This window comes from Centroberyx gerrardi, chromosome 20 (assembly GCF_048128805.1).
Source record: "Centroberyx gerrardi isolate f3 chromosome 20, fCenGer3.hap1.cur.20231027, whole genome shotgun sequence".
Taxonomy (NCBI): domain Eukaryota; kingdom Metazoa; phylum Chordata; class Actinopteri; order Beryciformes; family Berycidae; genus Centroberyx; species Centroberyx gerrardi.
In genome coordinates this window covers 10,770,693-10,795,044 of record NC_136016.1, presented here as the reverse complement: position 1 = coordinate 10,795,044, position 24,352 = coordinate 10,770,693, and the positions used below count along the sequence as shown (strand labels likewise).

General features: G+C 44.1%; 1 protein-coding gene across 1 annotated transcript in view; it reads right to left on the bottom strand.

Moving 5' to 3' along the window:
* LOC139913745 (heparan sulfate glucosamine 3-O-sulfotransferase 3A1-like) overlaps positions 1-23,994 on the bottom strand; it is a 28,529-nt gene extending 4,535 nt beyond the window's left edge. Inside the window, exon 1 of the mRNA XM_071901871.2 lies at positions 23,106-23,994. Within this exon, the coding sequence (XP_071757972.1) occupies positions 23,106-23,704 (599 nt within the window). The 5' untranslated portion in view covers positions 23,705-23,994. The remainder of the gene's footprint in view (positions 1-23,105) is intronic.
* Between the last annotated feature and the right edge of the window lie 358 nt (positions 23,995-24,352).

The window sequence follows — 24,352 nt, the reverse complement described above, 5'->3', positions numbered from 1 at the left end:
TTATAGTTATTGGAAGAATGGTTTCAGTGTTCCTCTGTGGGGTTTAGTCATGTGAAACAGATACCGGTAAGCTCCAACCTTGTTCTTCTGTGAAACTAAAATGTCTAAACATCTGAATTTAAGCAGAGACACATACTATATAGTCTTCACTATTAGTATTGGATGGACCAAGGGACATTTGGGTTTATGTGGACTACGCAAGAGTATTTCTTTCCATTCTACAGCAGCAGCATGCAGTTCTTTCTAATGAAACTTTATTGGCAGCGTAGGTGATGTAACAGATGACAAACCTTCCAAGGGCCTGAGATTTACTGCAGTTCCAGAGCCTCCTTTGATGTCTTCATCGGGCTGTTAAAATACGACTCCCTAAGCACCGATGCATGAAACACAGGCAGCAGGATTCACTCACGAAACAATGTACAGACCCAAATCCAAATAAGAAGCACGGCACATGAACCTGGGTCTCTTTCATACAATCAAATTTACTGCTTAGGCCTAAATTTAGGTTCTGCAGAGAAAATGAAAAAGATTTAAGATGACTGGGAAATTTATGACACAACAAACAAATAGGCAAGGATTGTGTATGTGACAGAACATGGCACATGCTGTACTTGGAAAGCGTCCTCTCATATGGAACTAACTAGGCGGGGTCGGATGCCAGGACTCATTCGGGCAACTCTATTCCCTGTTAAAACACAAATTCCAAGGCACGCGGTAACGGTGTAGTACATCACTCAATGCGTCCTTTGTACGCTCGTCTATAAAATAACCGCTTCGGAATAAGGGGCCTGATGCATCACTGCTTTCGTTTCCCCACTGCACGCATTTCACTCGCAAATCCACCTCATATACTCAACTCTCCCCTCATATACACGCAGTGACTCACGTCTGCCTGTTACATAAATGCCGAAAAACGTTCACGTCTAAATGCACCATGAGGTCTCATTCACTGTAAATCGAGTGCATGCGCAATATGACAGTATGAACTGTGAATTAGGGAGAAGTAAAACAAACTAACAAGCGATCAACTCAGAATGGGCCGTTTCCTGGTGTTATCCCGGACCTTTGCGAAAGGGGCTTGGATTGGGGCCAATGTCTGTCAATTGACGGGAGCTGTAAAGACATGGAGGCAAGTGGGCATGAGTGCTGTCCACTTCTCCCCCACAAGCCTTTGATTCATTTTTCCTCTTCCAGCAGGGAGCCCTGGCAGACATAAATACACTCCCACAGTGTTCCCCTGCCACTACCACCAGATAATAATCTTGTAATTGGCTCAATATTTTTGCTGTTTGCAGGGGAAGCGAGGGCCAGCGCCGCTCTTGGTGGCTTCGGCTCACCAGACATTTTCCAGGTCAGTGGATGCTAGCGGAGGTCAGAGAGAGAGAGGAGGAGGAAGGGGTGGGGGGGGGGGGTGATTTAGAGTAATGACTGCTGTGTGGTGAAGGGAAAGCCCGCTCCTCTAGGGGCCTGTTTTACTGCTCCGTCAACCTGCTGCTGTGCAGCCCTTTACCTGCCCTGCGGCTGCAGGCGCCGGCGGCACTGCCGTACATAATGGCATGCAAGAGGAGACATATGATGTGAGATGTACAACCTCTGCAAATTCCTCTGGGATTCCCACTGTAATCGCTAATGAATGACAAAAGGACAGGTGTGCTATAAAATCTAATTTACCTCCCTTTCAATTGATCATACTGTTATTTTTATACAGTGGGGCTGGCAAAAAGCAGTTAGAAGTGCAGTGTGGTAGGCATCATCAGCTGCTCTGGCTGGTGAGAGATCCAGCCATTTATCACTGAGGGATTACAGGTGTGAGCTCCCCAGAAGCATGCGCTCCAGTTCAGGATAAGCGTCCTCTCTACGACCCTGACAGCTTCAGTCCTGTGGGATCAGACCACCTGATCTTTTTTCCTCCGATGGATTTATAATCCTCGCCCACCTGCACTTTACAGCTCTAAACCCTCCTCTTCCTGGACAGTGAAGTACTCCTCCAATATGGCTACACAGTGTTAACGCTGTCTAAATCGCACAGCCTCCATAATAGGCTGCCCGTAATACACTTGAGTGTCTTGTGTTCTCTGTTGCTAGAATATTTAAACAAAAGATTAACGCATCTCATTAAAGAGGAAGTCTTTATGCTACTGTCCCTATCATACCGATCGATTCTGACCAAACTTGAACAATAGAGCTACCTTCATCTTGCTTGCCAGGATGGGTGGCTCTCTAATACAGTCCTTTAAACTCCATACAGGCCAATGATACTCCATAAATTGACCCCATAAGCACCCAAAGCATGTCTTTTTCAAAATATTGATGCTCACTCTGTAATCAGATCTGTTGGTAAAAAGATGAAGATGAAAATTATTTAAAGTTTCCCAGACAGTTTTGACTTTGAAAAAGGCTTTGGGTGTCCATTGGCCCTAAAGCGCTGTATTAGAGAGGCAAGCAAGATACAAGTAGCTCTACAGTGAAGCAGCTGACACGAATTTGGTCAGAATCAATCAGTATGATGGAAAAAGACGGGATAATAGGGTCCAGGTCAAAAAAGGTCGGAGTTCTACTTCAAGATCAACAGGATGTTGTGTTGTGTACAGCTCCTGATTCTGTGGGAAACATGTTAATGAAACAAAACCTCCTTCTCTTGCAACTGGCACTTTGAGGAAACTTAACCAGAAATAATGTCGGGTATGTTCAGGGGAACAGTGGGAGGAATTGGAGTGGTGCATGGGAACTGTAGGGGGTAGGAAGCAATTTTGAGAGGGACACAATTACTAGATAAGAAAGAGTCATCTCTTCTTGGAAAAAACATGGGAGGACAGGGCCTACCGTTTCCCTCAGGGAAATGACAAGGTTTTGATAAAGAATAAGTAGGGCCAGGAAAGGAACGCCGCAGTACACTGGGGACACAGATAACAGAGATTAACAAAGTCACTGCGGATGTAAAACTTTGAAAATGTCAGCTTTAACAAAAACAACTTCATTGTCAGATGATTGTGCATTTTTCAAATTAAACAGAAGGATTTGAGTGGGTTTCGTGAACCTTACTGAGCACAACATTCAGCTGACACTTGTAACATGATCTTGCTGAACACAATGGATATTGAAATAACTGAAAATTACAAAAGCTAAAAAAGCAAACAGTTGTATTGAGAAAAACAATGACGGAGAGTTATGCAACATGGCAAACGGGGACCAGTCTATCCCCTGGTACAAAAACACTCGGCACAAGGCTCACAAGCTATTTGTGTTGTCTAGTCTCATTTGTGTTAGATCCAGTCACATACAAGCTGCTGAGAGCATTCAGACAAGGACTTCTAACCTCAAACACAAGGGTAGAAAAAACAGCGCTGGCCTCTTGCCACTGCAACATGGAAATCTCTTGATCTCTTGTCTGGCTGTGCTCTGAAAATCTCTATTTTTTCATATACTCAAATATTACAGAACTCATAAATTCTGGCTGGAAAAGAAAAAAAACAAATTATCTGACCTATAAATTGTGTTACCGGGTGAAAATTGTTGATAAATGGGGTGCTGGAATAATATTGTATCTTACACTGAAGTAAAAACAGAGTGAGGATTTTTATTTCTATTTTTCATCAAATCTTGTGCAAATAAATCTCCCTGCTGGACACTTTCCTTGCCAGTGAGCATTGGCTGTTTTTTTTTTCTCCCCTCTTTTCTTTCCATATAACAACCGCTATGCGATTTAGTAAAAAATTTATAGAGTTAGCTTTGCAGTATGTTCTTATAAATTTATCAGCAGTGTTTTAAGCGGAGCCCTTTTTTTTTTCCTGGTGCTGAGTGTGAGTCCCCAGTTTATTGCGTAAGGGGAAAAATAAGCTTTATCTTTGTGGCAACTTGCTTGTGAATTATTCACCCTCCCTAACTGTGGCGGAAGAGTGACTGAGGGAGGCGAAGAGGCTACGGGCTACACTCCAACCATCTGAGAACTCAAAACCTTTTAGACGCAGACTAACGGTCCACTCACTTACAGCTCCAGACTGCATATTATCAGAGAGGGGAGCGGGGTGGCGGAGTGAAGAGTGGATTGGGCGAAATGGGAGAGAGAGTGATGAGGGAGACAGGGAGAGAGGGAGGGAGAGAAAGAGAAAGGGAGTGAAGAAAGAGACACACAGATAGAAAGTGAGCCTAATGTATAGTCCACCCCAACTGAGATCTTGGACCATCCTCGTCTCATTTCCAGTCAAATGAAAGCATTGGATGCAACTGTTTTCTTTTTTTGTTGTTTTTTTTGCATTTATCGATTTATGCTCCAGTCCTATCAAACCATGACTCCTTAAGACCTAAACGACAAACATAACCCCAATGGGAGCACGAGTCTAATGTCAGCACGTGGGATCCGGGTGTGCATTCTGTGAGCAGGTTCTCAGACACAGCACACACATTACTTTTTCATATTTCTCTGACCCACTTGTTCAGAGTTACATGGAGTTTCAGACAGAGCCTTGTGGAGATGCCACTTCAATGGGATCGGCTTTGGCAACAGCTCGCTGCTATTTTTCTTTCTGCCAAGTCAGTTTTTTAGGGTCTCAACGGCTTGCGGGAGATAAGACACCTAAAACTTGGGTTTTAATACTCGAGCTCATTTTCAAGGTATTGTGTTTCTTGAATGTCAGCTTATATAGGTGACTTCATTAGAAAAATTCAAGTGGCCTTTCAATAGCCTTCTTTATCCAGGCTCTGTAGTTTCTGGTATTGAAATAATCTGGGAAAAAAAAAAAATTCACAGAGAACCAATTGCCTCAAACGAAACCATTTCAATGAGTATTTAAATTCCACATTTAAGCGTGATTTGAAAAAAAAAAAAAAAAAGCTCTGTGTCAAAAGCATGAGAGCATAATTAAATGTGAATTTGTTCAGAGCCAAATGGAAGGCTTTGAGGGGACTGCTCTGCGATAATTACCCATGACAAAAGGCTAGGGCTTTTGTCTTTGGGACCATTACCATGGTGATTTTCAAGCTGCTGAAACATTCAATATAAACATTTCAGTCTTTGCTGAATATACCACATAAACTGTCACTGAAAAGATATCCGATTTGAGCCAAATTTCTGCCGGCGCAGATCCCGTCTGTGTGCCGCTGCTGCTGATGTTGGGAGAAGAAGCAATTGAAGTATTACAGCTCAGAAAAAGACATAAAAGCTTGTGATTTATAAATATTAGGGCTAAAGTCTGATAAGAGATTACCCGTCTCTAACTCAAGCCCAGTTTCACATCCTTACTGTGAATTTCTAAGAACGCAGCCACAAAATGATGGGCTGGCAAAAAGACAATCCCATCCCCCCCTTCTCTCTTTGTAGATTGTGAGGCACACTGGCACCAGCATTCCTGAGCATTTCTCTAGCTCAGGGATGGTTATTGATTTCACTAGCAAACATTTGTCCCATTTGACATTTTCTCCTCTTATTGGTGTGAAAACGCCCAAATAAGTTCAGCCTCTTGATTATGGCTGTGCATGTTTTCGCTCTTGAAGATTTTCACTGCTTTTGGGCTCTTTAGTAAAGAAACAGCTCCATACATGACGGTCTGTATGCTACACCCCTCCGTTGCTTTGTCGGAGAGACTGAGGCTCCAGCCCAGCCACTGCCGTGTTCGTCAGCCCTCCCTTCAGCACTCCCTCTATGATCTAATAAGTATTCCAGTAGAGGGCTTATTAAACACAGTCTTGTAAAATCAGAGATGATGGTTTCATTACAGTTATCAGTGCGGGGAAACGTGAGCGGACTCGAGAAGATGTCTCATATACGCAAAAGGAGCATACGGTCATTAAACTCTTACGGATGTGCTTAAATGATACTGTTTGCTCACCAGGTTACAGTGGTGTGCTCAAAACGGCAGGCTCCATTTAAGGGGAACGAAATTATGGCTGCGGCTACAAAAAAGGCATCTACTGTAGATACAACAATACAGTATTAATCGTACGGCAGCACGCATATCTGTTATCATATTAAGTTTAAACCAGTATCATTATTTTTGTCAATGTAGCATATCCTTATCACGCGTTGCTCCATTACCCTATCCTGGTGTAAACACCCGGAGACGGTTGGGGCAATGATGAATTGCAGCTTGTTTCAAACTCTGGCATACCTACAATCAACAATGCTTAGCTACTTTTAATCCTGAGTAGTTTCAGTTTTCGCCTGCATCTGTTTTCCATTATAGGAGGGACATAGCAGCAGGGCTCGCTATGGCTTGTGTTTCGCCATCACAGTCGGCTAACATCCAGTGGGGAGCTCCTGTAAAAATGAATGAATTAGTGTCACGGTTGCCTAGGGAGGGCCGTGTAAGAAGGTTTCACTGCCGCCTCCAATTTACATTAACAAGAGGTGAGGACAGCGAGACAGCGCAGAGATTCATCTCTAGAAAAGAAGATCATCTATTGGCATTTATCAGCTGCTATGAAGATGACAACGTACACAATGTTTGGTCTTATGTCTAGATTCAATGCAAGGAGAAGATGAGAGACGGAGTGAGGACCGGCTGGGTGTGGCGGTGGCATGATTGTATGTGTGGCTGCTGCAAGGTTATAAATTAGAGCGTGTTTTTCACTGCACTTTGTAGCCACACAATTCATTGTAAAAAGCTTTTGGAAATGATGTTATGTGCATCCTCAAAGCCATAAATCAGCAAATTAAAACATCTACAGACTCAACAATCTTCAAGCCACTGCAGCAGGGTAGCTGATTTAATATTCAGCAATATTTCCCTACTATAACCACAGCAAAGGTACGCATGTCAATGTCGATCATTTACAGCGGTGTAATTGTACTCCAAATCGTACTGTACCACAAACACACACACAACTAAAGTAAGTACTTGACAGGTTGAAAGCCCAAGTTAGTCTTGTTGGCTTACTTCTGAGAGCTCTGACTGCAAACCGCCTGGGATTTTCTAAAATAGAACAACTTCTGAAAAGGACCCATTGTTCTGTTCAAAGGCTAACATCGAGAAGCCAAAATTAGTCCGGTAGTATCTCAGCCAACAGAGGTGGAGTAGAGGGGCTGCCAGACCTTCTCCCTGGGAATTCAGGAGATCATTGTAGTTTGCTCTCGGTCAGCGTGGAGCACCTCACGGCAGGGAATTGGTGTCGGTTTCATACTAAATTGCATTACAATTTTTGAATTGTTCTCTTTCTTTCAGGACCCGGCAACGGAATGCAAGAGGCAGTAAGACATCATTTCCATATGAAATATGATAGTTGTAATGTAATGAAAGGAAAATATTTGACAGTCAACTTTAAACATGGTATTGGAATGGGAGCACATGAAGTCTAACAAGAGATTCTAACATTACCTAGCTGAACAAAAGTTAAGATAGCATACAGCATATGCCCATAACCCACGAGCTCAGGTTTCTGTTTAGACTGAGTGAGAGGGGGGGAAAAAAAGAAAGGAAGATAGAAAGTGTGAGATATTGGGAGTGGGGAAGGAGGAGAAGGCTGGGGATAAGAGTCAAGCATCAGGCAGACAGCAGTAGTGGGGGTGTAAAAGTGATTACACTGTCTCCGTGCTCTCTCCTCTCTGTCTACCTCCCCCTCCTTCTCGCCCTCCCTCCTATTCCACTCTCTCCATCTCACTCCCTTCCTCTCTCTCTATTTCACTTTCTTCCTCTCCTTCTCAACCCTTCCTTACATTTCTCTCTCTCTCTTCTTCTGCGTCCCTCCATCCTTCGCTGCCTCTCTTTTTCTTCCTCACTTCCTATTTCGTTTTCTCCCTCTCTCCCTCCCTCCCTCTCTCTCCTCCTAGGCTCAGAATACAAAGCGCCTGGCAACATCGCATCGTTTTCCTCATCTTTGTGCCAAGCCACGGCGAGCACACCAGCAACCCCTCACCCTCCGTGCCGTCCTGCCGCCACAGGAGAAGCGGAGAGGGGCAGAGATTAGCATGTATAAAAGCTCCCTCTTATCGCTCCTTTCGACATAAACTCATTACATACAGGCTTGCAGAATCTCTCTGGGTTTTTTTCCTAGATTGTCGTGCCAGAGAGAAACAGACAGAAGCAGATGAAGATTCTGCTCCTTTACTCGCATCCAGAGGCTTTAAATATTTGATAGGATTTTTTTTTTTCCCGCTTCTCTTTAAACATTGGGGAGAATAAATAACGAGCTTGGTAATAACAAGTTACCAAAATGATTTATGCTCACCAGGGATGAGAATAAATGCAGCGTGGGGAAGGCAGGCAGGGAGGAGTCGGGGTTAACGACATGGTCGAACGCGCGATTTCCATTTTGCGTCCCTTGCATTATCCATTAAATAAATAGCCCGGGGGAAAATGGAACTTTGCGCAGCTCGTTTCTGTCGAGGCAGCAGTGCCGCGCATAACGAACAGGTGATTTCGAGGCGTGTGAGGTCGCCGCGCTATCAGCACCAGTTGCACGAGCTCACGCTGCCTGCGAGCGGTTCCGGTGAGGTGGGGCGGGACGGGGAACAGGTTGTCGCTGAAAGAAAAGGTGAAAAATGAGGTGTTGAACGAGCCCGCTGTAGAGTGTCACAGTGGGTAAAACGCCACAGAATGGCTAAAGCGGAGCCGGCGGTTGCCCGGGGCTGAGCTCTGACCCAGAATTCAAAAGACCCCCAGTGAGAAACAAGGAGGCCCCGTCGTGGCCGAGCTAAACTGACCGTGCCACAGGAAAACACCTCCTCTTCCTCGCCAGGCTGCAGAGTATAGGTAACCCCATCTGGGGAGCTGGGAACTATTGAGGGTGCAAGATAATGTGAAGTGTAACCGAGAGCTGCAGCGTCTGAGGAGCCGCTGACAACGTGCTAATGTTTTAGCCTGTCAGCTCTCTGTGAGAAAAGACGGATGGTTTTAGAAATAGAACGTAATTACAGGGCAGAACCTCATTGTCGGGGTTAGGACAATGCGTATAGTGTAGCACAGGCTTTTTTTCCCCTTCCTGCTAAAAACGGCGCTCTGCTGAAACTGGAAAGTGAGTTGGAGCACAGAGGCAAAACTGACACAAACCACCAACGCAAATGATGTGCCTCTGCGAAATAATTCAAAACATCAGTTGGTCAGCTTTGGCTCTTTCACTGTATTCAAGCAATCTGCTGTGTTTTGATAATATGGTGAGTGACAGGAAAGATGGGAGAGAGAAAATGATCTATGGCAAAGGTCGTAAGCCCGATACGCAGCTCTGCCCGCTGCCGGGACATCCAAATTAGTTGGCCATTGTGAAAAACAACTGAGGCCTTGTTTTAATCTTTTACCCCCAGCATTCAACGGGTTAACCCTTGCAGCAGAGCCAAATGACTGATTGAAAGGCTCTATTACATGAACGGCTACAGATTAACAGTTATCTGCATGAGGGATGTTGCACTTCATTCTTTTACGAGCAGGTCTGCAGTATATTTATGTATGGCATTACGGAGGCACGGCCCTTGCAGCTGTTTGCCCATATCAGTCCAATAACGAATGTCCTAATTCTCCCCAGGCCGGCCTGATTACTAAGCCAGCGCCATAACCAGATCTCATGCGAGCAGGTGATTACACGTAGGCAGCTTCCCAGCACGTTGCCACGGAGATGGTAAATGAGGTGTTCAAGGGGGAGGGGACAGAGGCTTGATGATTCATGTTATCAATCAGAGGGTTATTTTTCAATATTTCACGTTGATGTAATCGTCCTAAAAACACATTAACATTGAGGGAGTGCTCCGGAGAGAGATAATGGCTGAATATTTGCGCTGTTATTGAGTCAAACTCTGCCAGGCTTGAATGACGGATGTGCCTTACATACAGACAGAGGCCATGGCATGAATAAATATGGGCCATCCAAATCACAATTAGAAAATAAATAAATAGAGTGTAAAGACAATCATGAGGATGGGCTGGGTGTACACGATCATTCAAGAGAATACGTTTACTGAGAAAAGAAGCAAACCAGAACGAAACGCATATTAACACCATTCATATTCATGACAATTGAATAGAAACTATTATGAACCACTTTCAATCACATTTGCATTTACATTACGGTCCTGTAATGCAATTGTAAACCTATAGAATAAATGGAGGTGAGGTAGAAGTAAAATCTGTAGCAAGTAACTCAGATTGGGCCACTGAGTTGAATGCATGACTATATGAGGGTGTTTGCTCCAGTGTACCAAATGCATTTACAGTGTGTGTGTGTGTTAGTGTGTGCGTCTGTGCATGTGTGTTATGTGTTTGTGTGCATATACTGTAGTGTTTCAGTTATGGGTCAGTGTGTTGTGCAGGTATTTTGTTTTTCTTTTCTGTGCGTGTGCGTCTGCATGTGCATGTACATTCACCTGGAGACTCAAAAGAGCTCTTATAAAGGGCCATTTCGCTATAATGTGCATCCAAGAGTTCATCAGGGAGAGCTAGAAACGAGCAGTGGCACTCCATGCCAGAAGTGAAAGCTTTGTGGGCGAGGGAAATCCCTCCTGCTGGATTTACGCCTTGCCAGAGCCGACCCTGTTAAAAGCCAGTTGGATACAAGAAAGAGAAAAGAAACATAAGAGCAAAAACAGGGCAGTGAAAGAGATTATTCACTGGTGCTGCTGGGCTGAGTGGAAAATAATATGATGTAATGAATGGTATGTCAGAAACAGACCTGCCCACTACAGCCACTGAGTTTGTGTGTGTATGTGTGTGTGTGTGCAAGCGTATATACGTGCATTCCAATGTATGTGTATGTGTATAGGGTTCTCCATTAGCTCTCACAGGGAAAGGAAAGCACAGAAGCATCACTGGGGACCACTACAGCTGGGGCGATACTGGGGTGACCCCCTGACAATATGAGCCTAATTACACACAGTTGTCTCAGCAGGCACACAAATCAATGCTTCTGGTGAATCCTAAACGAAACAAAATCAATACAATTGCGTCTCAATGGCCATAATGAGAATCTGGCTGAGGGCAAGTATTTTAAATCAGAAACCAATTGGTTCATTCCAATGAATTACAGCTCACTAAGGTGTGAAACAGACATTTTCTGACTGTCTTAGTATATAATTCAAGCACGGGGCAGTTGTTTTCCTCCAAGTAATAAGATGCAATAACATTTTCAAAACACTCAATGATGAAGGAAATTACTCTTGTCGAACCGGAATAACAACACTTGTGAAATCAGCTTCATGACAAACGACAGAAAATGTTAATTTAAAAAAAACATGATTAAAACTGATTCCATAGCTTATCGCAAAATAATTGGATTTGACTTTTTCTTACTGTAAGCAAATGTTTCCCCTGCTAACAAAGAAATGGGGGGGAAATCTTCAGCCTCGGCCAAGTTATTCTCTGGTTTTTATTTAGTTACCCACTGTTCACTCCACTCAGATTTCAATGTGAAACAGCATACTGGGACATTTTCATGCTTTCTGCTTGGCAAGCCGTGAGCTTTTCAAGAGAGATTTACCATTCCTCTCTTCAGATGTTCAGATTCCCCCTGGAAAGGTGTGCATTACATTCACTGTCAGAGGGAAATACTTATCAGGGAGATAAATAGACAGACTAATAATTAAAATCATTTTCTCTTTAATTTGTATTGGTGATAGAAAGGTTATTAATGACACTTATGGGCGCTCAGGCTGACAAGAGTCAATGTGAAGAACAGCGTGACTCCAAATACAGAGGAACAACATGCAAACCAGTGGGGGCCCCGAACTCTCATTTGTGTTAATAAAACTTCTCTAAATTGTTTGTGTAATGAAATTATGGTTGTCAGGGAGGCCTGGGGGACATCAATTAAGCAGATAAGCAAATGAAAATAAATCACTTTTTATCCAACGTGCGGCTGCCCGCCCGTGTGTCCGGTAAACACGAGGAAAAACAGGAAGCGACTTCGTTCAAGGATTCGAGGCTCCATAAATCCCAGTGACAGCAGTCGGACTCTGGGAAACGGTGGGAGGACAGCAAATGCTACTTCCTCATCAGAGCCAAATTGGGAAGGCTTAATAAACTTGGAATTCCATCAGCAAGTGATAAAACTACAATGAAAAGCAAATTTTGGACAATACTGATCTAATGTGGTGTTTCTTGATTTAGGTGGGTCCCTGCATGACAAAACTATCTTAGGCATACTTAATATGTGCCACAGGCTGGAAAAGTTTAAAAATCCCCTGATGTAATGGGGATTTTTCAGCAAATTAACATATTACGTTATATTCCTCAGCGCGGTCATACAGGTTCCCATGCTGGAGGCAGAGGGGGGCTCCATTTGACGGCCCAATATGTACACTGGGTAGGGGATTGTGGGCTGTGCGAGGGGCTGCATGGGAGAGCCACAATGAGGCGCGGCAGCTCTGTTAATGGATGTGATCACAGCTTCCTGGTGAATAATGCAGCCCTGCTAATTGGTTGGATTAATAATTGATGGGGGCGTGTTTCGAGGAGGCGGCGGGAGCTACAGTGGGTGAAGAACACACAGCCATCTTGTTAGAGAAGACTTTTGAGTGCTGTATCTTGTAGATCCGTCTGGTCTGATGCTCGGTTCTAAACAGCCAGCTTCCCCCTCCTGTTGATCATAATGGATAAAGCTTTAGAGGACGCCGTCTCCGTGTGAGACGAGGATGTCAGGATAAACAATTGCCCTGACAACATAATGATATAATAAGCCCCGGCCCCACCACATGTTTGACGGTTAAAATGACTTGGGCTCATGTCAAGTCCCACAGGCTCGACACTGTTGTTACACCCTTAGTCCAAACTGACCTTAGCCGACCCGCAGCTAGCCAGCTGCATAAATAAAAACGCAGCAATAACGCAGAAATGAAACAAAAAGGTATTGATGTCACAGAATCAATTTTCAGAAATACTTGGCGTCCGTTCCAGAGCTCGGCGATCCAGCTTGAACTCAGTGACAGGAACTGATGCTGTGCTTGTTCAGGGCAGGACAGGAACCCAGTTGATAAGAAGAAATGGGTGTGGCAAAAGAATGAGACACAGGAGGGTAAGAAAAATAGATTTTACTGCAAACTTGATTTATTCGCTGTTCTCAAGGTGTCCAGTTTCCAGAGGATGCATAAAACCAACCCATAAAAAGCCCTGTCTTCCTGTCTCTTCGGGTCAACACCTCCAAACCACTGTTGTACCCTTCCACAAAACAACAGGATCAATATCTCAGGGTGTGTTCAAAGGATTTCTGACAATCCAAAGGCATCTGTTTACAGGACGCAAGAGTACAGAGCCCAATAGGCACAGGACACAAAAGAACAACAAAGCAATGACTCTAATTTTCAACAAGCATCTGTTCCCATCAATGAACCCAATAAAGACGACACCTGCAAGCCACACCGGTGCTTTGTGCCTTGCTAAGTGTCCACTTGTTTCACACATAGCTACACGATTCTGTTGGGAGGATGAGTCTACCAGGAAGACCCGCAGTGAGAACCTAATATCAGCTTTTCCTGCATCCATAACTTCCCTAATATGTTCCATTTCTCTGCAGAATCGCATTGGTCCAAGCTGAGGAAATGGGTTCTCTGCTCCTCTCATTAACATGCAAATCCTCATCTTTAGGAGAAGAAGGGATAATGGTGAACGGAGACCTTTTGTGCAACTCCAGAGCACCGAGGATGTTCCTTCCTACTTCCATCAGCAGGACATGCCCCTATGACAGCAATCTCCCTCCTGTCTAATGTACAGTCGGAGCTAGTTACATTAGCAATTACTAGTGTTCAGGTTAAGATTAATTGAATTACTGGGTGGCTTCCCTGCACTCCGCTGTGGGCATATCAATCACGGCCTGAGCGCTACACACACCCTTTATCACCCTCTTCCATCTTTATGCAAAAAGACGCAGGCTGTGCTGTTGCACTCCATCTATCAATAAACGGGTACGGGGTGGCAAACTCATTTTCTAACACATTCCTCTCTTTAATCATGCCGCGTGGCACTTGGGGGAGTTAGTAAAAGCTGTATGCCATCTTTCCTCCAAACGAATAAAATGATAGAGAGAATGAAAAAAGGCAGAGCAGCTGGGATTGCAATGCTTCTTGTTTGTCTTTATGAATGAGAAATAGAGGGTAAACGTGCGCTTTGTAACAGTCCGTGGAATATGTGTGTCGCACTTTGACTGATAATTTGTCAAAAAAAAATCCTCTTATAGAACACTGTGAATGGCTCTTTTGTGCTATGCAACGGTTCAATTTTTGGAATACAATAGATTTTATGCAAAGCATTTGTTTGAACAGCTGGATTTCCACTTGAGGAACCAGGTAGCTTTCAATGCGGCACATGTAATGGATCTGCGGTGCTTCTGTTGGAATAAAATAGTTCTCAAGCCAGATTAAACGGCGTTCTGTCCTTCTCTCTTCGTTCACCGGCTCCATTATTAGCCTTCTTAAAAACTGTGCAGGATTTCTGGTCCGAGGCAATAGCACTGCCAAACCCTAATCTTCAGCATGTTTTATTTCACTCACCACCACCATGCAACTCTTTGTTCATCATCTAGCAGGAGTATACAGAATACATTGGAAGTAAAAAAGAACCATGAGTGTTGAAAGCTCGAAAAGAACATCTGAAGGAAATAATGTGTTGGCCTTTCTGCCAGCCATGCCAGAAAAATGCCAATCCCACATTTCAGATGGACTCCAAAAGCCACACACACACTTATGGCTCAAACTTAGCTACAGTATAATTCTCTGTTCTGCATGGCGACAGAGGTTGGGCAGTCAAATCGAGGTTGTGTCTGAGGTGCCGTCTGCCCATCTCCACTAGTCCTGGCACGGCCTCTGCCCATGCCTGGAGGGCAGACTCTGCCAAAGCGGCTGGCACTGGCCATGCCCCGGTGGAGCGAGGGAGAAAAAGGATGTTTGGTGCCATCCTATCACCACACAGGCAGCTGCAGATAACACACATGGCAAGTGTGTCAGAGTCCAGGCCTTTGAGCACAGAGGCAGAAGGACACCAAAGGGAAACAATTTCATGTTTGGCCAGCAGGACCTAAAAAAGGCCCTTGAAAAGAGCTAAAGACTTTCCTGCAGAGTGAATGGAAGCGAAGAGCTGGAAAGATGAACCTCCAACTTCCTTCGGTAGTAAATACTTAACGTTTTTTAATTTTACAATGACTTGAAATACAGGACGGAGGCGTGTGCCAGAAAAAGAATTGAATATGTGGCAAACCCATTTTAGAGAAAACATTACAGTCGAAACGGAAAACAGAGGACCCAGGAGGAGAGGGCTTCCTTCTTTTTATTGGTTCCCAGGCTTTCCAAAGCTCTGGTTCTGCCTCCCTTTCTCTCTGTCTGTCTGTCTGTCTTTTTCTCTCTGGTGGAAAATGTGGAGGGCTCCCTGTCCTGTGATAAAGCTGTTGCCTGCGAGATGGGAAAGAGAGATCCATCATGCTGAGGCGTGGGTTTATTCTGCCAATCCGCACCATTGAGGGCTATAACACGTACACGCTCCATCCATGCATCATTTACCATGCCTTTCTGTGCCCAAATAACATGGTTTTGGCTTCACATTTCTAAAATCCTAAAGCTTTCTGGCAAAACCTCTGAAAGTCTTGATATGCATGAATTTTAGGGGTTGTTTCGTGGTTTGTTTAGTCCGCTTCCACTATGGGAGCTGAAGCGGTCTTGTCTAAAGCCGTCTCGTGCACACGACTCTGCAGTGCCAGATGATAGGGTTACAGTTTCTCTTTGTTTGTGGAAGGATAACACTTAACTTCCATCAACCTTGGTCTGCCAAGAACAAAAAACAACTCAAACAGAGGAGAGAAAATATAGTACAGGGTGGAAATGGCAAACATGGTTCATTTTTTTCATTTTCATTTCGGTCAAACTGGTTGGATACAATGTGAAGTGCCTGAAGGTAGTAGTGCTGTGATGTTAGAAAACATTACATGGCAAGTTTCCATGGAGCTCAAGGAAAATAAACATCACTGACATTCATGGCCATTGCCTGAAAACCACTAAATCAGTAAAGGTCTTCTGGAGGTATATTGCCTCGAAATAGAACATTGTGTTGCAGACTAAAAGGTAATACCTTGAAAAGGTCAAACATCTCAACTTAAGACATTATCAAAGTGATTCCCATAAATCTTAGCTCTACGGTGAAATGTATTGTTGTACAGTTAATATGAAGGATACCCACATTAGGTGAGTGATCTAAAGTGTTCCCTTTGAAATATGAATCCCTGAATAAATGCTTCATAATGTAACGACTAATACCTCGTAAAAAAAAAAAGACCAACAGCTGCTGAGCTGAATGGGCTTGAGATAAGACGGGGTCAAACAGGTTGCTGAGTAGAGTACACAGAAACCCAAAAGTGAATAAACAACAGAATCCTATACACAAGTGTAACCCAACCCCAATGTTACAGTACCATCTGTTGGCATTTTGAACTCTGAGGGTGGCACATTCTGCTGCAGCCCTGTGAGTGGCCCTTACTGACCTGACCGTGATCAATCACCCTCTCTTTCTGCACATGCTCATCAAAGCTCCTGGGGTTCCTGATCCCTGGGGCCTGAGCTATTTGTCCGAAAGTTACCAATTACCCCCCCCCCCCCCCTCCATCTCCAGGAAGACAACAATCAGCTCTTATTTTAGGTGTGTCAGGTGAAAACATCAGGTGTGAGTGTCTGGTGGGGATCCAGGTGGTGTCTGCAGAACACCCTGCACCTGCTGCCTGTCCTCACCCACCCATTGGGGGGCAGATTCCCAGGATGCCAGAGGGCAGCTGCTGACAGGCAGAACTTTGGACAGTCCCCCTGCTTCTATCTAGCTCCCCTGTATGGGGCCTCCTAGGGTCAGCTGCTGAGGGTGTGCAAAGATGTTGGTGGGGGCGGCGGGGGTCAAGGAGTCGAGGAGGGGTGGGGGGGGGTCGGGTACTACAGGCATTGGCGGGTTGCATTCCTTCAGCAGGAGGTGAGGGAGCCTCTTGTGTCCCTGTTTTACAATTATACCCCATGATAATCACTTTCACAACCCAAAGGCAGCTCGGAGCTCATGCTCAGGAGGTCTCTGGGGATCACGTTACTTCCCCTGTATGTGTGCTCTCCAGATCCTCAACCCCACCCCCCACCCCTCCACCCCTCGCCACCCCACCCACCTTCCACAAACCTGCCACACGTTGGCTGATCTGGTTGTGCCCCTGATCCAAATCCACAAAGCCTGAAATATGAGGCCACTCCCTGCCTACCTTCTGTTAATGGTGTTTCATTACAGCTCAGTATTGTTTCCAATGCAGCATCAAAATTGGATAAATCAAACAAGGGACCAATTAGGGGAAGTGTGTTAAGTCTGCATTAAAATTTTCTGCTGTGCTTCGGAGAAATGCACAAACAAATGGTTCCTTTCGAAGCCTCTATACAGAGACCATGGAGATAGTGACATTCTCAAGTGAGCATTTGTACACACACAAGCACGCACACACACACACACACACACACACGCACGCGCGCCCGTCTTTGCTGTCCAACACGACAGCAAAATATTCCCTGATGTTCTTCTGGTTTCTGCTTGATATGGCTATATAAATCCAAGAAGGCAAGTGGGGCTTTTTGGTGTTTGTATATGGAGCGGTGTGAAGGGAGTGGGTGGTGAGGATTGAACTATTTTCAACTCAATCGCTCTATTTAAAACTCAGAGGAACATGTCTTAACTGTCCAGGCTAGAGATCCAAGGGCAGCAGCAAGCGCCAAAAGTACACTGGAGGTGCTTACAGCTCGCACACAAAGACACACACACACACACACACACACACACACACACATACACGCACACACACACACACACACACACACACAGGGGTCTCATTGTTAGATCATGGCCTCATGTTCCAGCTGGTGTGTGGCTTTTGCATGACAACCTGCTTCAGGCACTCAGTAAACATGTAGCCACCCATGATAGTAAGGGGTTAGAGCACCAGTCTCTTGAGATAAGTCTATCTGCTTCACAGTGGTTTACATTAGGTAATGTGAAAGGTCATGATAGACTGTGATAGAGCTCATGCAGATAACAACGTTTTAGACCAATTTTCTATGTGTTTGTGAATGAAAGTTATAAGGCTTCAGGGTTTAGAGGTGCAGAAGACTGGTTGCTTTCAAACGACTGTAGCTACTTCTTGTATTTACCCAATTATATAATTCCTCATTGCTCAAACGCACAGAACTAAAAAGGTCTGCAGTATTTTCTTCACTATTAAAATCCCAACCTCTCCCATTTAGAGTGATGTCAGCCTTTCCACCGGTCCTCCAAACCGCTGCACTGTCAGAATGACAAGTGACATGTCAGACGGCAACAAAAAAGGCCAGAGTTTAAACTCTGCCACCCATTTAATTGACACCTACTGTAAACACAGCCAAGATAGGAACAACTTGGAAGAGGGTCTCACTGCAAATGCTGGGAATTCAACGGCTTTTCACCAGCAGCACATGACAAATATATGCAAGTATATTTTCTTTGAACAATTTTTCAAAAATTGAGTCATGTCAACAAACCCATTTGGCTAGACTAATGTAGGAAAGAATGCTAATCACAAAAGAGAGGAAATTGGCATTCATGGAATTTAAACATGGACGAGGCATGTAATATTATTCCACACATTTTACATCTGGATCTTGTATGGCATTTGAGTTACAGGAAAAAAAACTTATAGTTTGATTTGTTCTCTGCATATCCACATCTGAAGGTCTCTCGCCACAGGCCACTGTGCGATCCAGAGGCATAGATCAGGCAGCAGAACAGTCCTGCTTTCTATACGAGTCCCCACTGGGTCACTGCTTTTATTATTAAGACCACTTTTTACTGCCATTACAGAACTTCCTTTCAAATAAAGCCAATTTCATGAACAGGGAAACCCCTAATTTAATACAATTATTCAATTTTTCTTATTGAGCATACTCTTTTCATTTGCTCTCTCATGGTTTCAACTATTACATACCTTAGGAAATACGTTAAAAAAGCAGCCGTAGCAAGTGGACACACTTTTGCAAAATACTGTGCCCAGTAAAGCCCAGACAAGCATAGCCTCAAATAAAGGCACAAGAACAAATTCAAACTTTGATCAACTCTACACAAAGGACTTGCTGACACATAAGCCGCCATGCACCCATTTATATCCTGGGTATTAGTTTCTTTTACACAGTCTTGTTATGTGTTAGGCCTGTCTGAGCTGAGGGGACAGGATGAGCGTGTGTGTGTGTGTGTGTATGTATACGAGAGAAGAAGAAAGAATGTGTGTATGCGTGCGCCTGTATGTGGATGTTTGTGTATGTATATCTATATATGCATGTGTGTGGTGGCAGAGGCAGCACGGTGCCCCAGGCTTTTAGAGGTCACGCATGTTTTTATGAAGGGTAATTAACCCATTAGGGGATCTGGTGAGGCCTAATCCAACCAGTCTGCCGACATCAAACAGGGACTCCCCCCCTGGTCTAGACAGGTGAACGCTGGGCGAGGAGAAACCCTAGTAGGCCGCAAACATAATACTGACTACTCTTAGCAGGGACCTCTCTCTTACTTCACAGTGTTTGTGCTTGACCTCCTTGTTCACTCTGAGTGCTCATTTCCACAACAAAAGCCTGACAGGTTGTGTGTGATTATCTGGCTACACCATAGAGAAATGTGTAGTGTAATGTAACACTGACGGACTGAACAATTGGACCTGGTGTTGGTTTCCTGTTTAACAATAGGCCTGAAATCACCGGGAGTGCATGACTGACTGGCACATATAAAATATGCCTCTGGATAAAAGCGCATGAAAACAGAGTAAGACATTTTATTCGGCAAAGCTAAAAATATGAGTGTTTTTGTTTGAAGCGCATTAGCAAAACCTCAAGTTGATTACATTTCACTTTGGTCAGAGTAAGGTCAACATGCTGGATACACTGGCTGGGAACACCCAGAAAGCTACACGCGAACCTTGAAAAAAATGAAATAAAGTGGTTACCAAGATCTGAATAAATGAGGATGGATGAGGCAGAGCTCTACACAACTATTGGCAGTAGTTGGAAGCCCAGAAATTAGACAGGAACACACACCAACATTGAAGGCTGATGAAAAACAAAACCGCAAAAAAGCAAAAAAGTTGGTCACACACCCTGCATCCTGTGCAAAAATATAATTTATTAAGAAAGTTAAAAGCCATCAATGTTTCGACATGGTAACTTTTAACCTTCTCAATAAATTACATATTTTTGCATCATAGCTGTGGGTGTGCAACTGACTTTTAGGCAGTTGATGGAAATTCCCATAACAACCCAGACAAGTATAATTCTGGGAAAGCTGTACGCAGGCTGGAGATGCTGCCACGTCACATTAAGCGCTCTGAGGTGCTAAAGTATGTTCCACACATTCCCATAGGGACCGGCCCGAGTGATTCATGCTGAGGACACATATCAGCCTTTACAATAAACAAAGAGCCCAAGTCCCCTGAGATGGCCTCTACGTTTTAAGTATTCACAGTTGCTAATGAAAAGAATCACATAATTCCAGCAAATTGGACACGGTGATTAGTCACGGAAAATCTGGCCTTGTTTCATACAACCACCAACAGAGTTTGTTTTTGTTTTTTTTCCCAAAACAGGTTGAAATTAGTCAGCCATTAGGCAGAAAATGTACGAAAGTAAGATAATTTGGGTATTCGACATGTATTGTAATAGTGTGGAGATTCTTCTTAGTTTTGGGGGTTTTTGTTGCTTAGCCATTGGCACAATTCTTTCATATTGTCATGTGTGTCGAAAAACCTCATAACCTTTAAACCTGAAACCAGCTGTATGGACGGTACATTGGCAGTTTGACTAGTGGACAGTGACGTTCAGCGACGCAATAGGACTTATTTCCTGCTTTTGACGGGCACTTAGACCAACAAAAACACTTCCTTGACCCCGAGCAAACAAGTTTAAATGAATGTGACTCTATCAAAAGCTTCCACACACACACAAAGGCTATCAACAGGAACCCTCTCAGGCGTTGTCGAAGGGAGCTGACAAGAGTGTTCCACCATAGAACAGATGCACTCCTGCAGAGCGGGCCGCGCTGTTGTAACAGTTATTTATTCCTCTTTTCAATTCAAGGGTCCTTCTGTTTTAAATGGACAGCATTAAGGGTAACCGGCACTAAGGTCTGTCCTCGGAGGCACGGTCCAAATTCCAGAGAATCTTGGCAACTCCTCGGGATAGATGGGACCCTCATGGATATAAAACCCCACAATGGATGAATAGGTAAACAGAAGGGTGTGAAAGAGTGATGGCGAAAAGAGAATGTTCACTCTCAGAGAGGCACAAAGAGGGAGGTGTGTGAGTGGGAGATGGGAGAGAGCCGGGGTGTTTGGTGGGGGGGGTGAGGGGGGTGAGGGGGGGAGTTGTCGTGGGTGAGAGTAAAAGTTTTGTCTCCAGGCTTTTAGAGGGTGCTGTGTGTAGTGTTAACTCAATCAAAAGGTGAATTATACCTCCTGAGACACTCAGGTAACCTTTCATTATAGCCCTAATCCTTCTTAATAACAGAGCTGCAATGTCGGCAATGCCCCATTAGACAGAGAACCACTGAGAGGGAGAGCCATTATTCCCCATAGGCCCGTGGAAATGTGAACACACACACACACACACACACACATACAAACACACACTCGCTCACACACACTCTGACAGACGAAATCAATCACAAATCCGACTTGAGCAAGGAGAATGCACGATATAAAAGGTTAACTCCTCCTTGAGGAGATGAAGACACTGAGGGAGAATAAATGTATGTTTTTGTGGGATAAGAGTTTCACCAAAGTATCTTTTTTGTCAGGCAGGTTTGACCTGGATTGTGTGGGAGCAAATTCAGTTTAAATTCAGTTTGCAAGACTGTAAACTTGTTTTTTCCTATCTTAAATGTCTATAAAACATGTTTTGAAGAAGTAAAAAGTAAGAAAGGAGGCCTACTACCAATACAATTTTATATACTAAATTAAGATTTCAGTGTAATTTTAATTTAATAGATATAATTACGCTAAAATTACTTAGATGTCTTAAAACCTCTCACAATCATGTGGTAAAATATCCTATCAAACTTGTTTCAATACTTTTTTTTTTAGTTTTAGTACGTTTTTTTTAGTAAGTTATTAACTCATTATAGTGAACATTGTTTGTTTCATTATTTAGATTATAAGCTCTAATAACTCTTAATTAAATGTCTATGCAATTAGTGATGAGTTGCAGTGGGGTAGTTATGTGTCAAATGTTGCAAATTCTAATAAGGATTTAATAAATTAGTGGGTAACTTTAGAAAGTTCGGTTATTAATGGCTTTAGTTGGAAAATGAAATAAATCAAATGATTAACAAGAGCAAAAATATAATAATTTGGAACCCTTGATAAAACCAAAAAGTTCTTTTGAAAATGAATGTCTACCGCATATTATGGACAAGTGATTCTCATAGGCCAATATCACTGTACTTACAGTGAAATAAACACAATTAATCAAAAATGTGACAAGAAAATTTTGCTGAAACTTTTTTGTAGGCGTACAGGCGCAAGTAGGCGTGGTATTAGGGAGGAATCAACCTCGAGGAAAATTTAATTGCAGCGTATTTTAAATGATGGCTCTATAGGCTGGCCTATTTAATTTGGGTTACAGATCACGGAAACGTTTGATTTATCTTTGTCTTATTCCACAAGTAGCCTAACCAAGGTGGAAACCAAGCTTCCAGAGAGGCGCTGAACATGGAACAGCTAAAGTAGTTTCAACTTAATAGCAGACAAACTAAAATCCTGCAACAAAATAAACAACCCGATAACATCTAATGAAAGTAGGCCTAATGGAGCGTAATAAATCAACAGGCTGTCCACATTGCCTATTCAAATAGCAGGCACAATTAGGCTACTCCTATAGACCCACATAATCTTAAATAAATATTTTGAAGTAGCCTAATCATCATTATCATTGATGTAGTGGAAATAAAAAGTTGGATATCAGTATCAAAACAAATCAATTAGATTTTCAGAGGAACATTAATTTAATAATTTTCCTTGAAAATATTCATAGAACTTACTTCATTTCGATACTATTGTGACTATGAATTTTATAGTAAAATTTATGTCGGTCTAAAAAGGTGAGTGAACTCTATTCCGCAAATAAAAGGTGAGTAAACTGAGTTTCGGCGGGCTTACCCTCCATACATAATTTACTTAATATTCACCTGTACCACTCCAGTCCATTCTCATAGTTGCGGTCGAAGAAGTGCGGCTCCGCTCCCACGGCTCTGATGTCGGGATGAACCCGGAGAAACTCCAGCAGAGCCCGGGTCCCTCCTTTCTTCACTCCGATGATGAGCGCCTGCGGCAGCTTCTTGGTCCCCTCCCCTAGCGGACTGAGTTTACCTGCGAACCTCGGCGACACTCTCCTCGCGGGAACTAAATCCAGAGGCGGCAGGAGGAGAGACTCCTCCGGCAGCCCGCTGTCCAGCTCCCGGGGTCCGTCCAAACCCTGACCCGCGTCCTCATCTCCGGTGACCCGCGAGTAGCGCGTGGCGGCACCGTAGCTCATCCCGTCCGACCCGGCGGTCCATTGGTACACTAGTCTTTTCCTCCTCGGCGACCTCAAGTCGTGCAGGTCGGCGGCGAAAAACCCCACAACTCGGCTGGAGGCTTTCACCGGGGAGGGCATGGTGGTGCTGCAGCGGTCGGTGAGGCAGTGCAGGAGGAAGAGAGAGGTGAGGAGGGAGCACAGCATGACCGCCGGTTTCCTAAAGATGCCTCGGGACGGGGGGTCCAATTTACAGAAGCGGCTAAAAGCCATACCGGTCCCTGGGTGGTCGGTTCGGGAGCCACAGCCATGCTAGGCACACATTGTTGAGTCTACTTGCCATGAAGAAACCGAGGACTGAGTCTGTATATCCACGGTGGGCTGTGGATAACACCTCGCTGTCTCCTTCAAAATAACAAATGAGGTACCTGCTGCTTAAAGGTATGGAAGTGAAAAGCCCCCCTCTCCCAAAACAGTCAAGCTAGTAAAATGTTAGGTGACTTTAGACGCGTATAGTTAAGCTAAGGACATCAATGCACAACCAGTTTGAACACTCAGGTGAAAGTGTCTATCCTCGCACTGTGTGAGATGCTGCCACGAGCCCTGATGTACCAGCCGCACGTGTGTAGAGTTGTAAACTTGTGTCGGACGTCAGATTAGGTGACGGGCACCTCGGTGGCCAATGAGAAGAAGAGAGAGGGCGACAGAGACGCGGTAGGAGCCAATGAAATTGCGGGTGGGCGGGAACATAAATACATCCTGTCTTGGCCTCTACTGGGGAAATTAGAGGGAATCCTAATCACATGTACAATCTGAAGTAATGATAAACCTGCAGTGTGTGCAAGTGCAAGGAGTAAATTGAGGATGCAGCCCTTGACCCCACCCTCCCTCTACACACACACACACACACACAGACACACA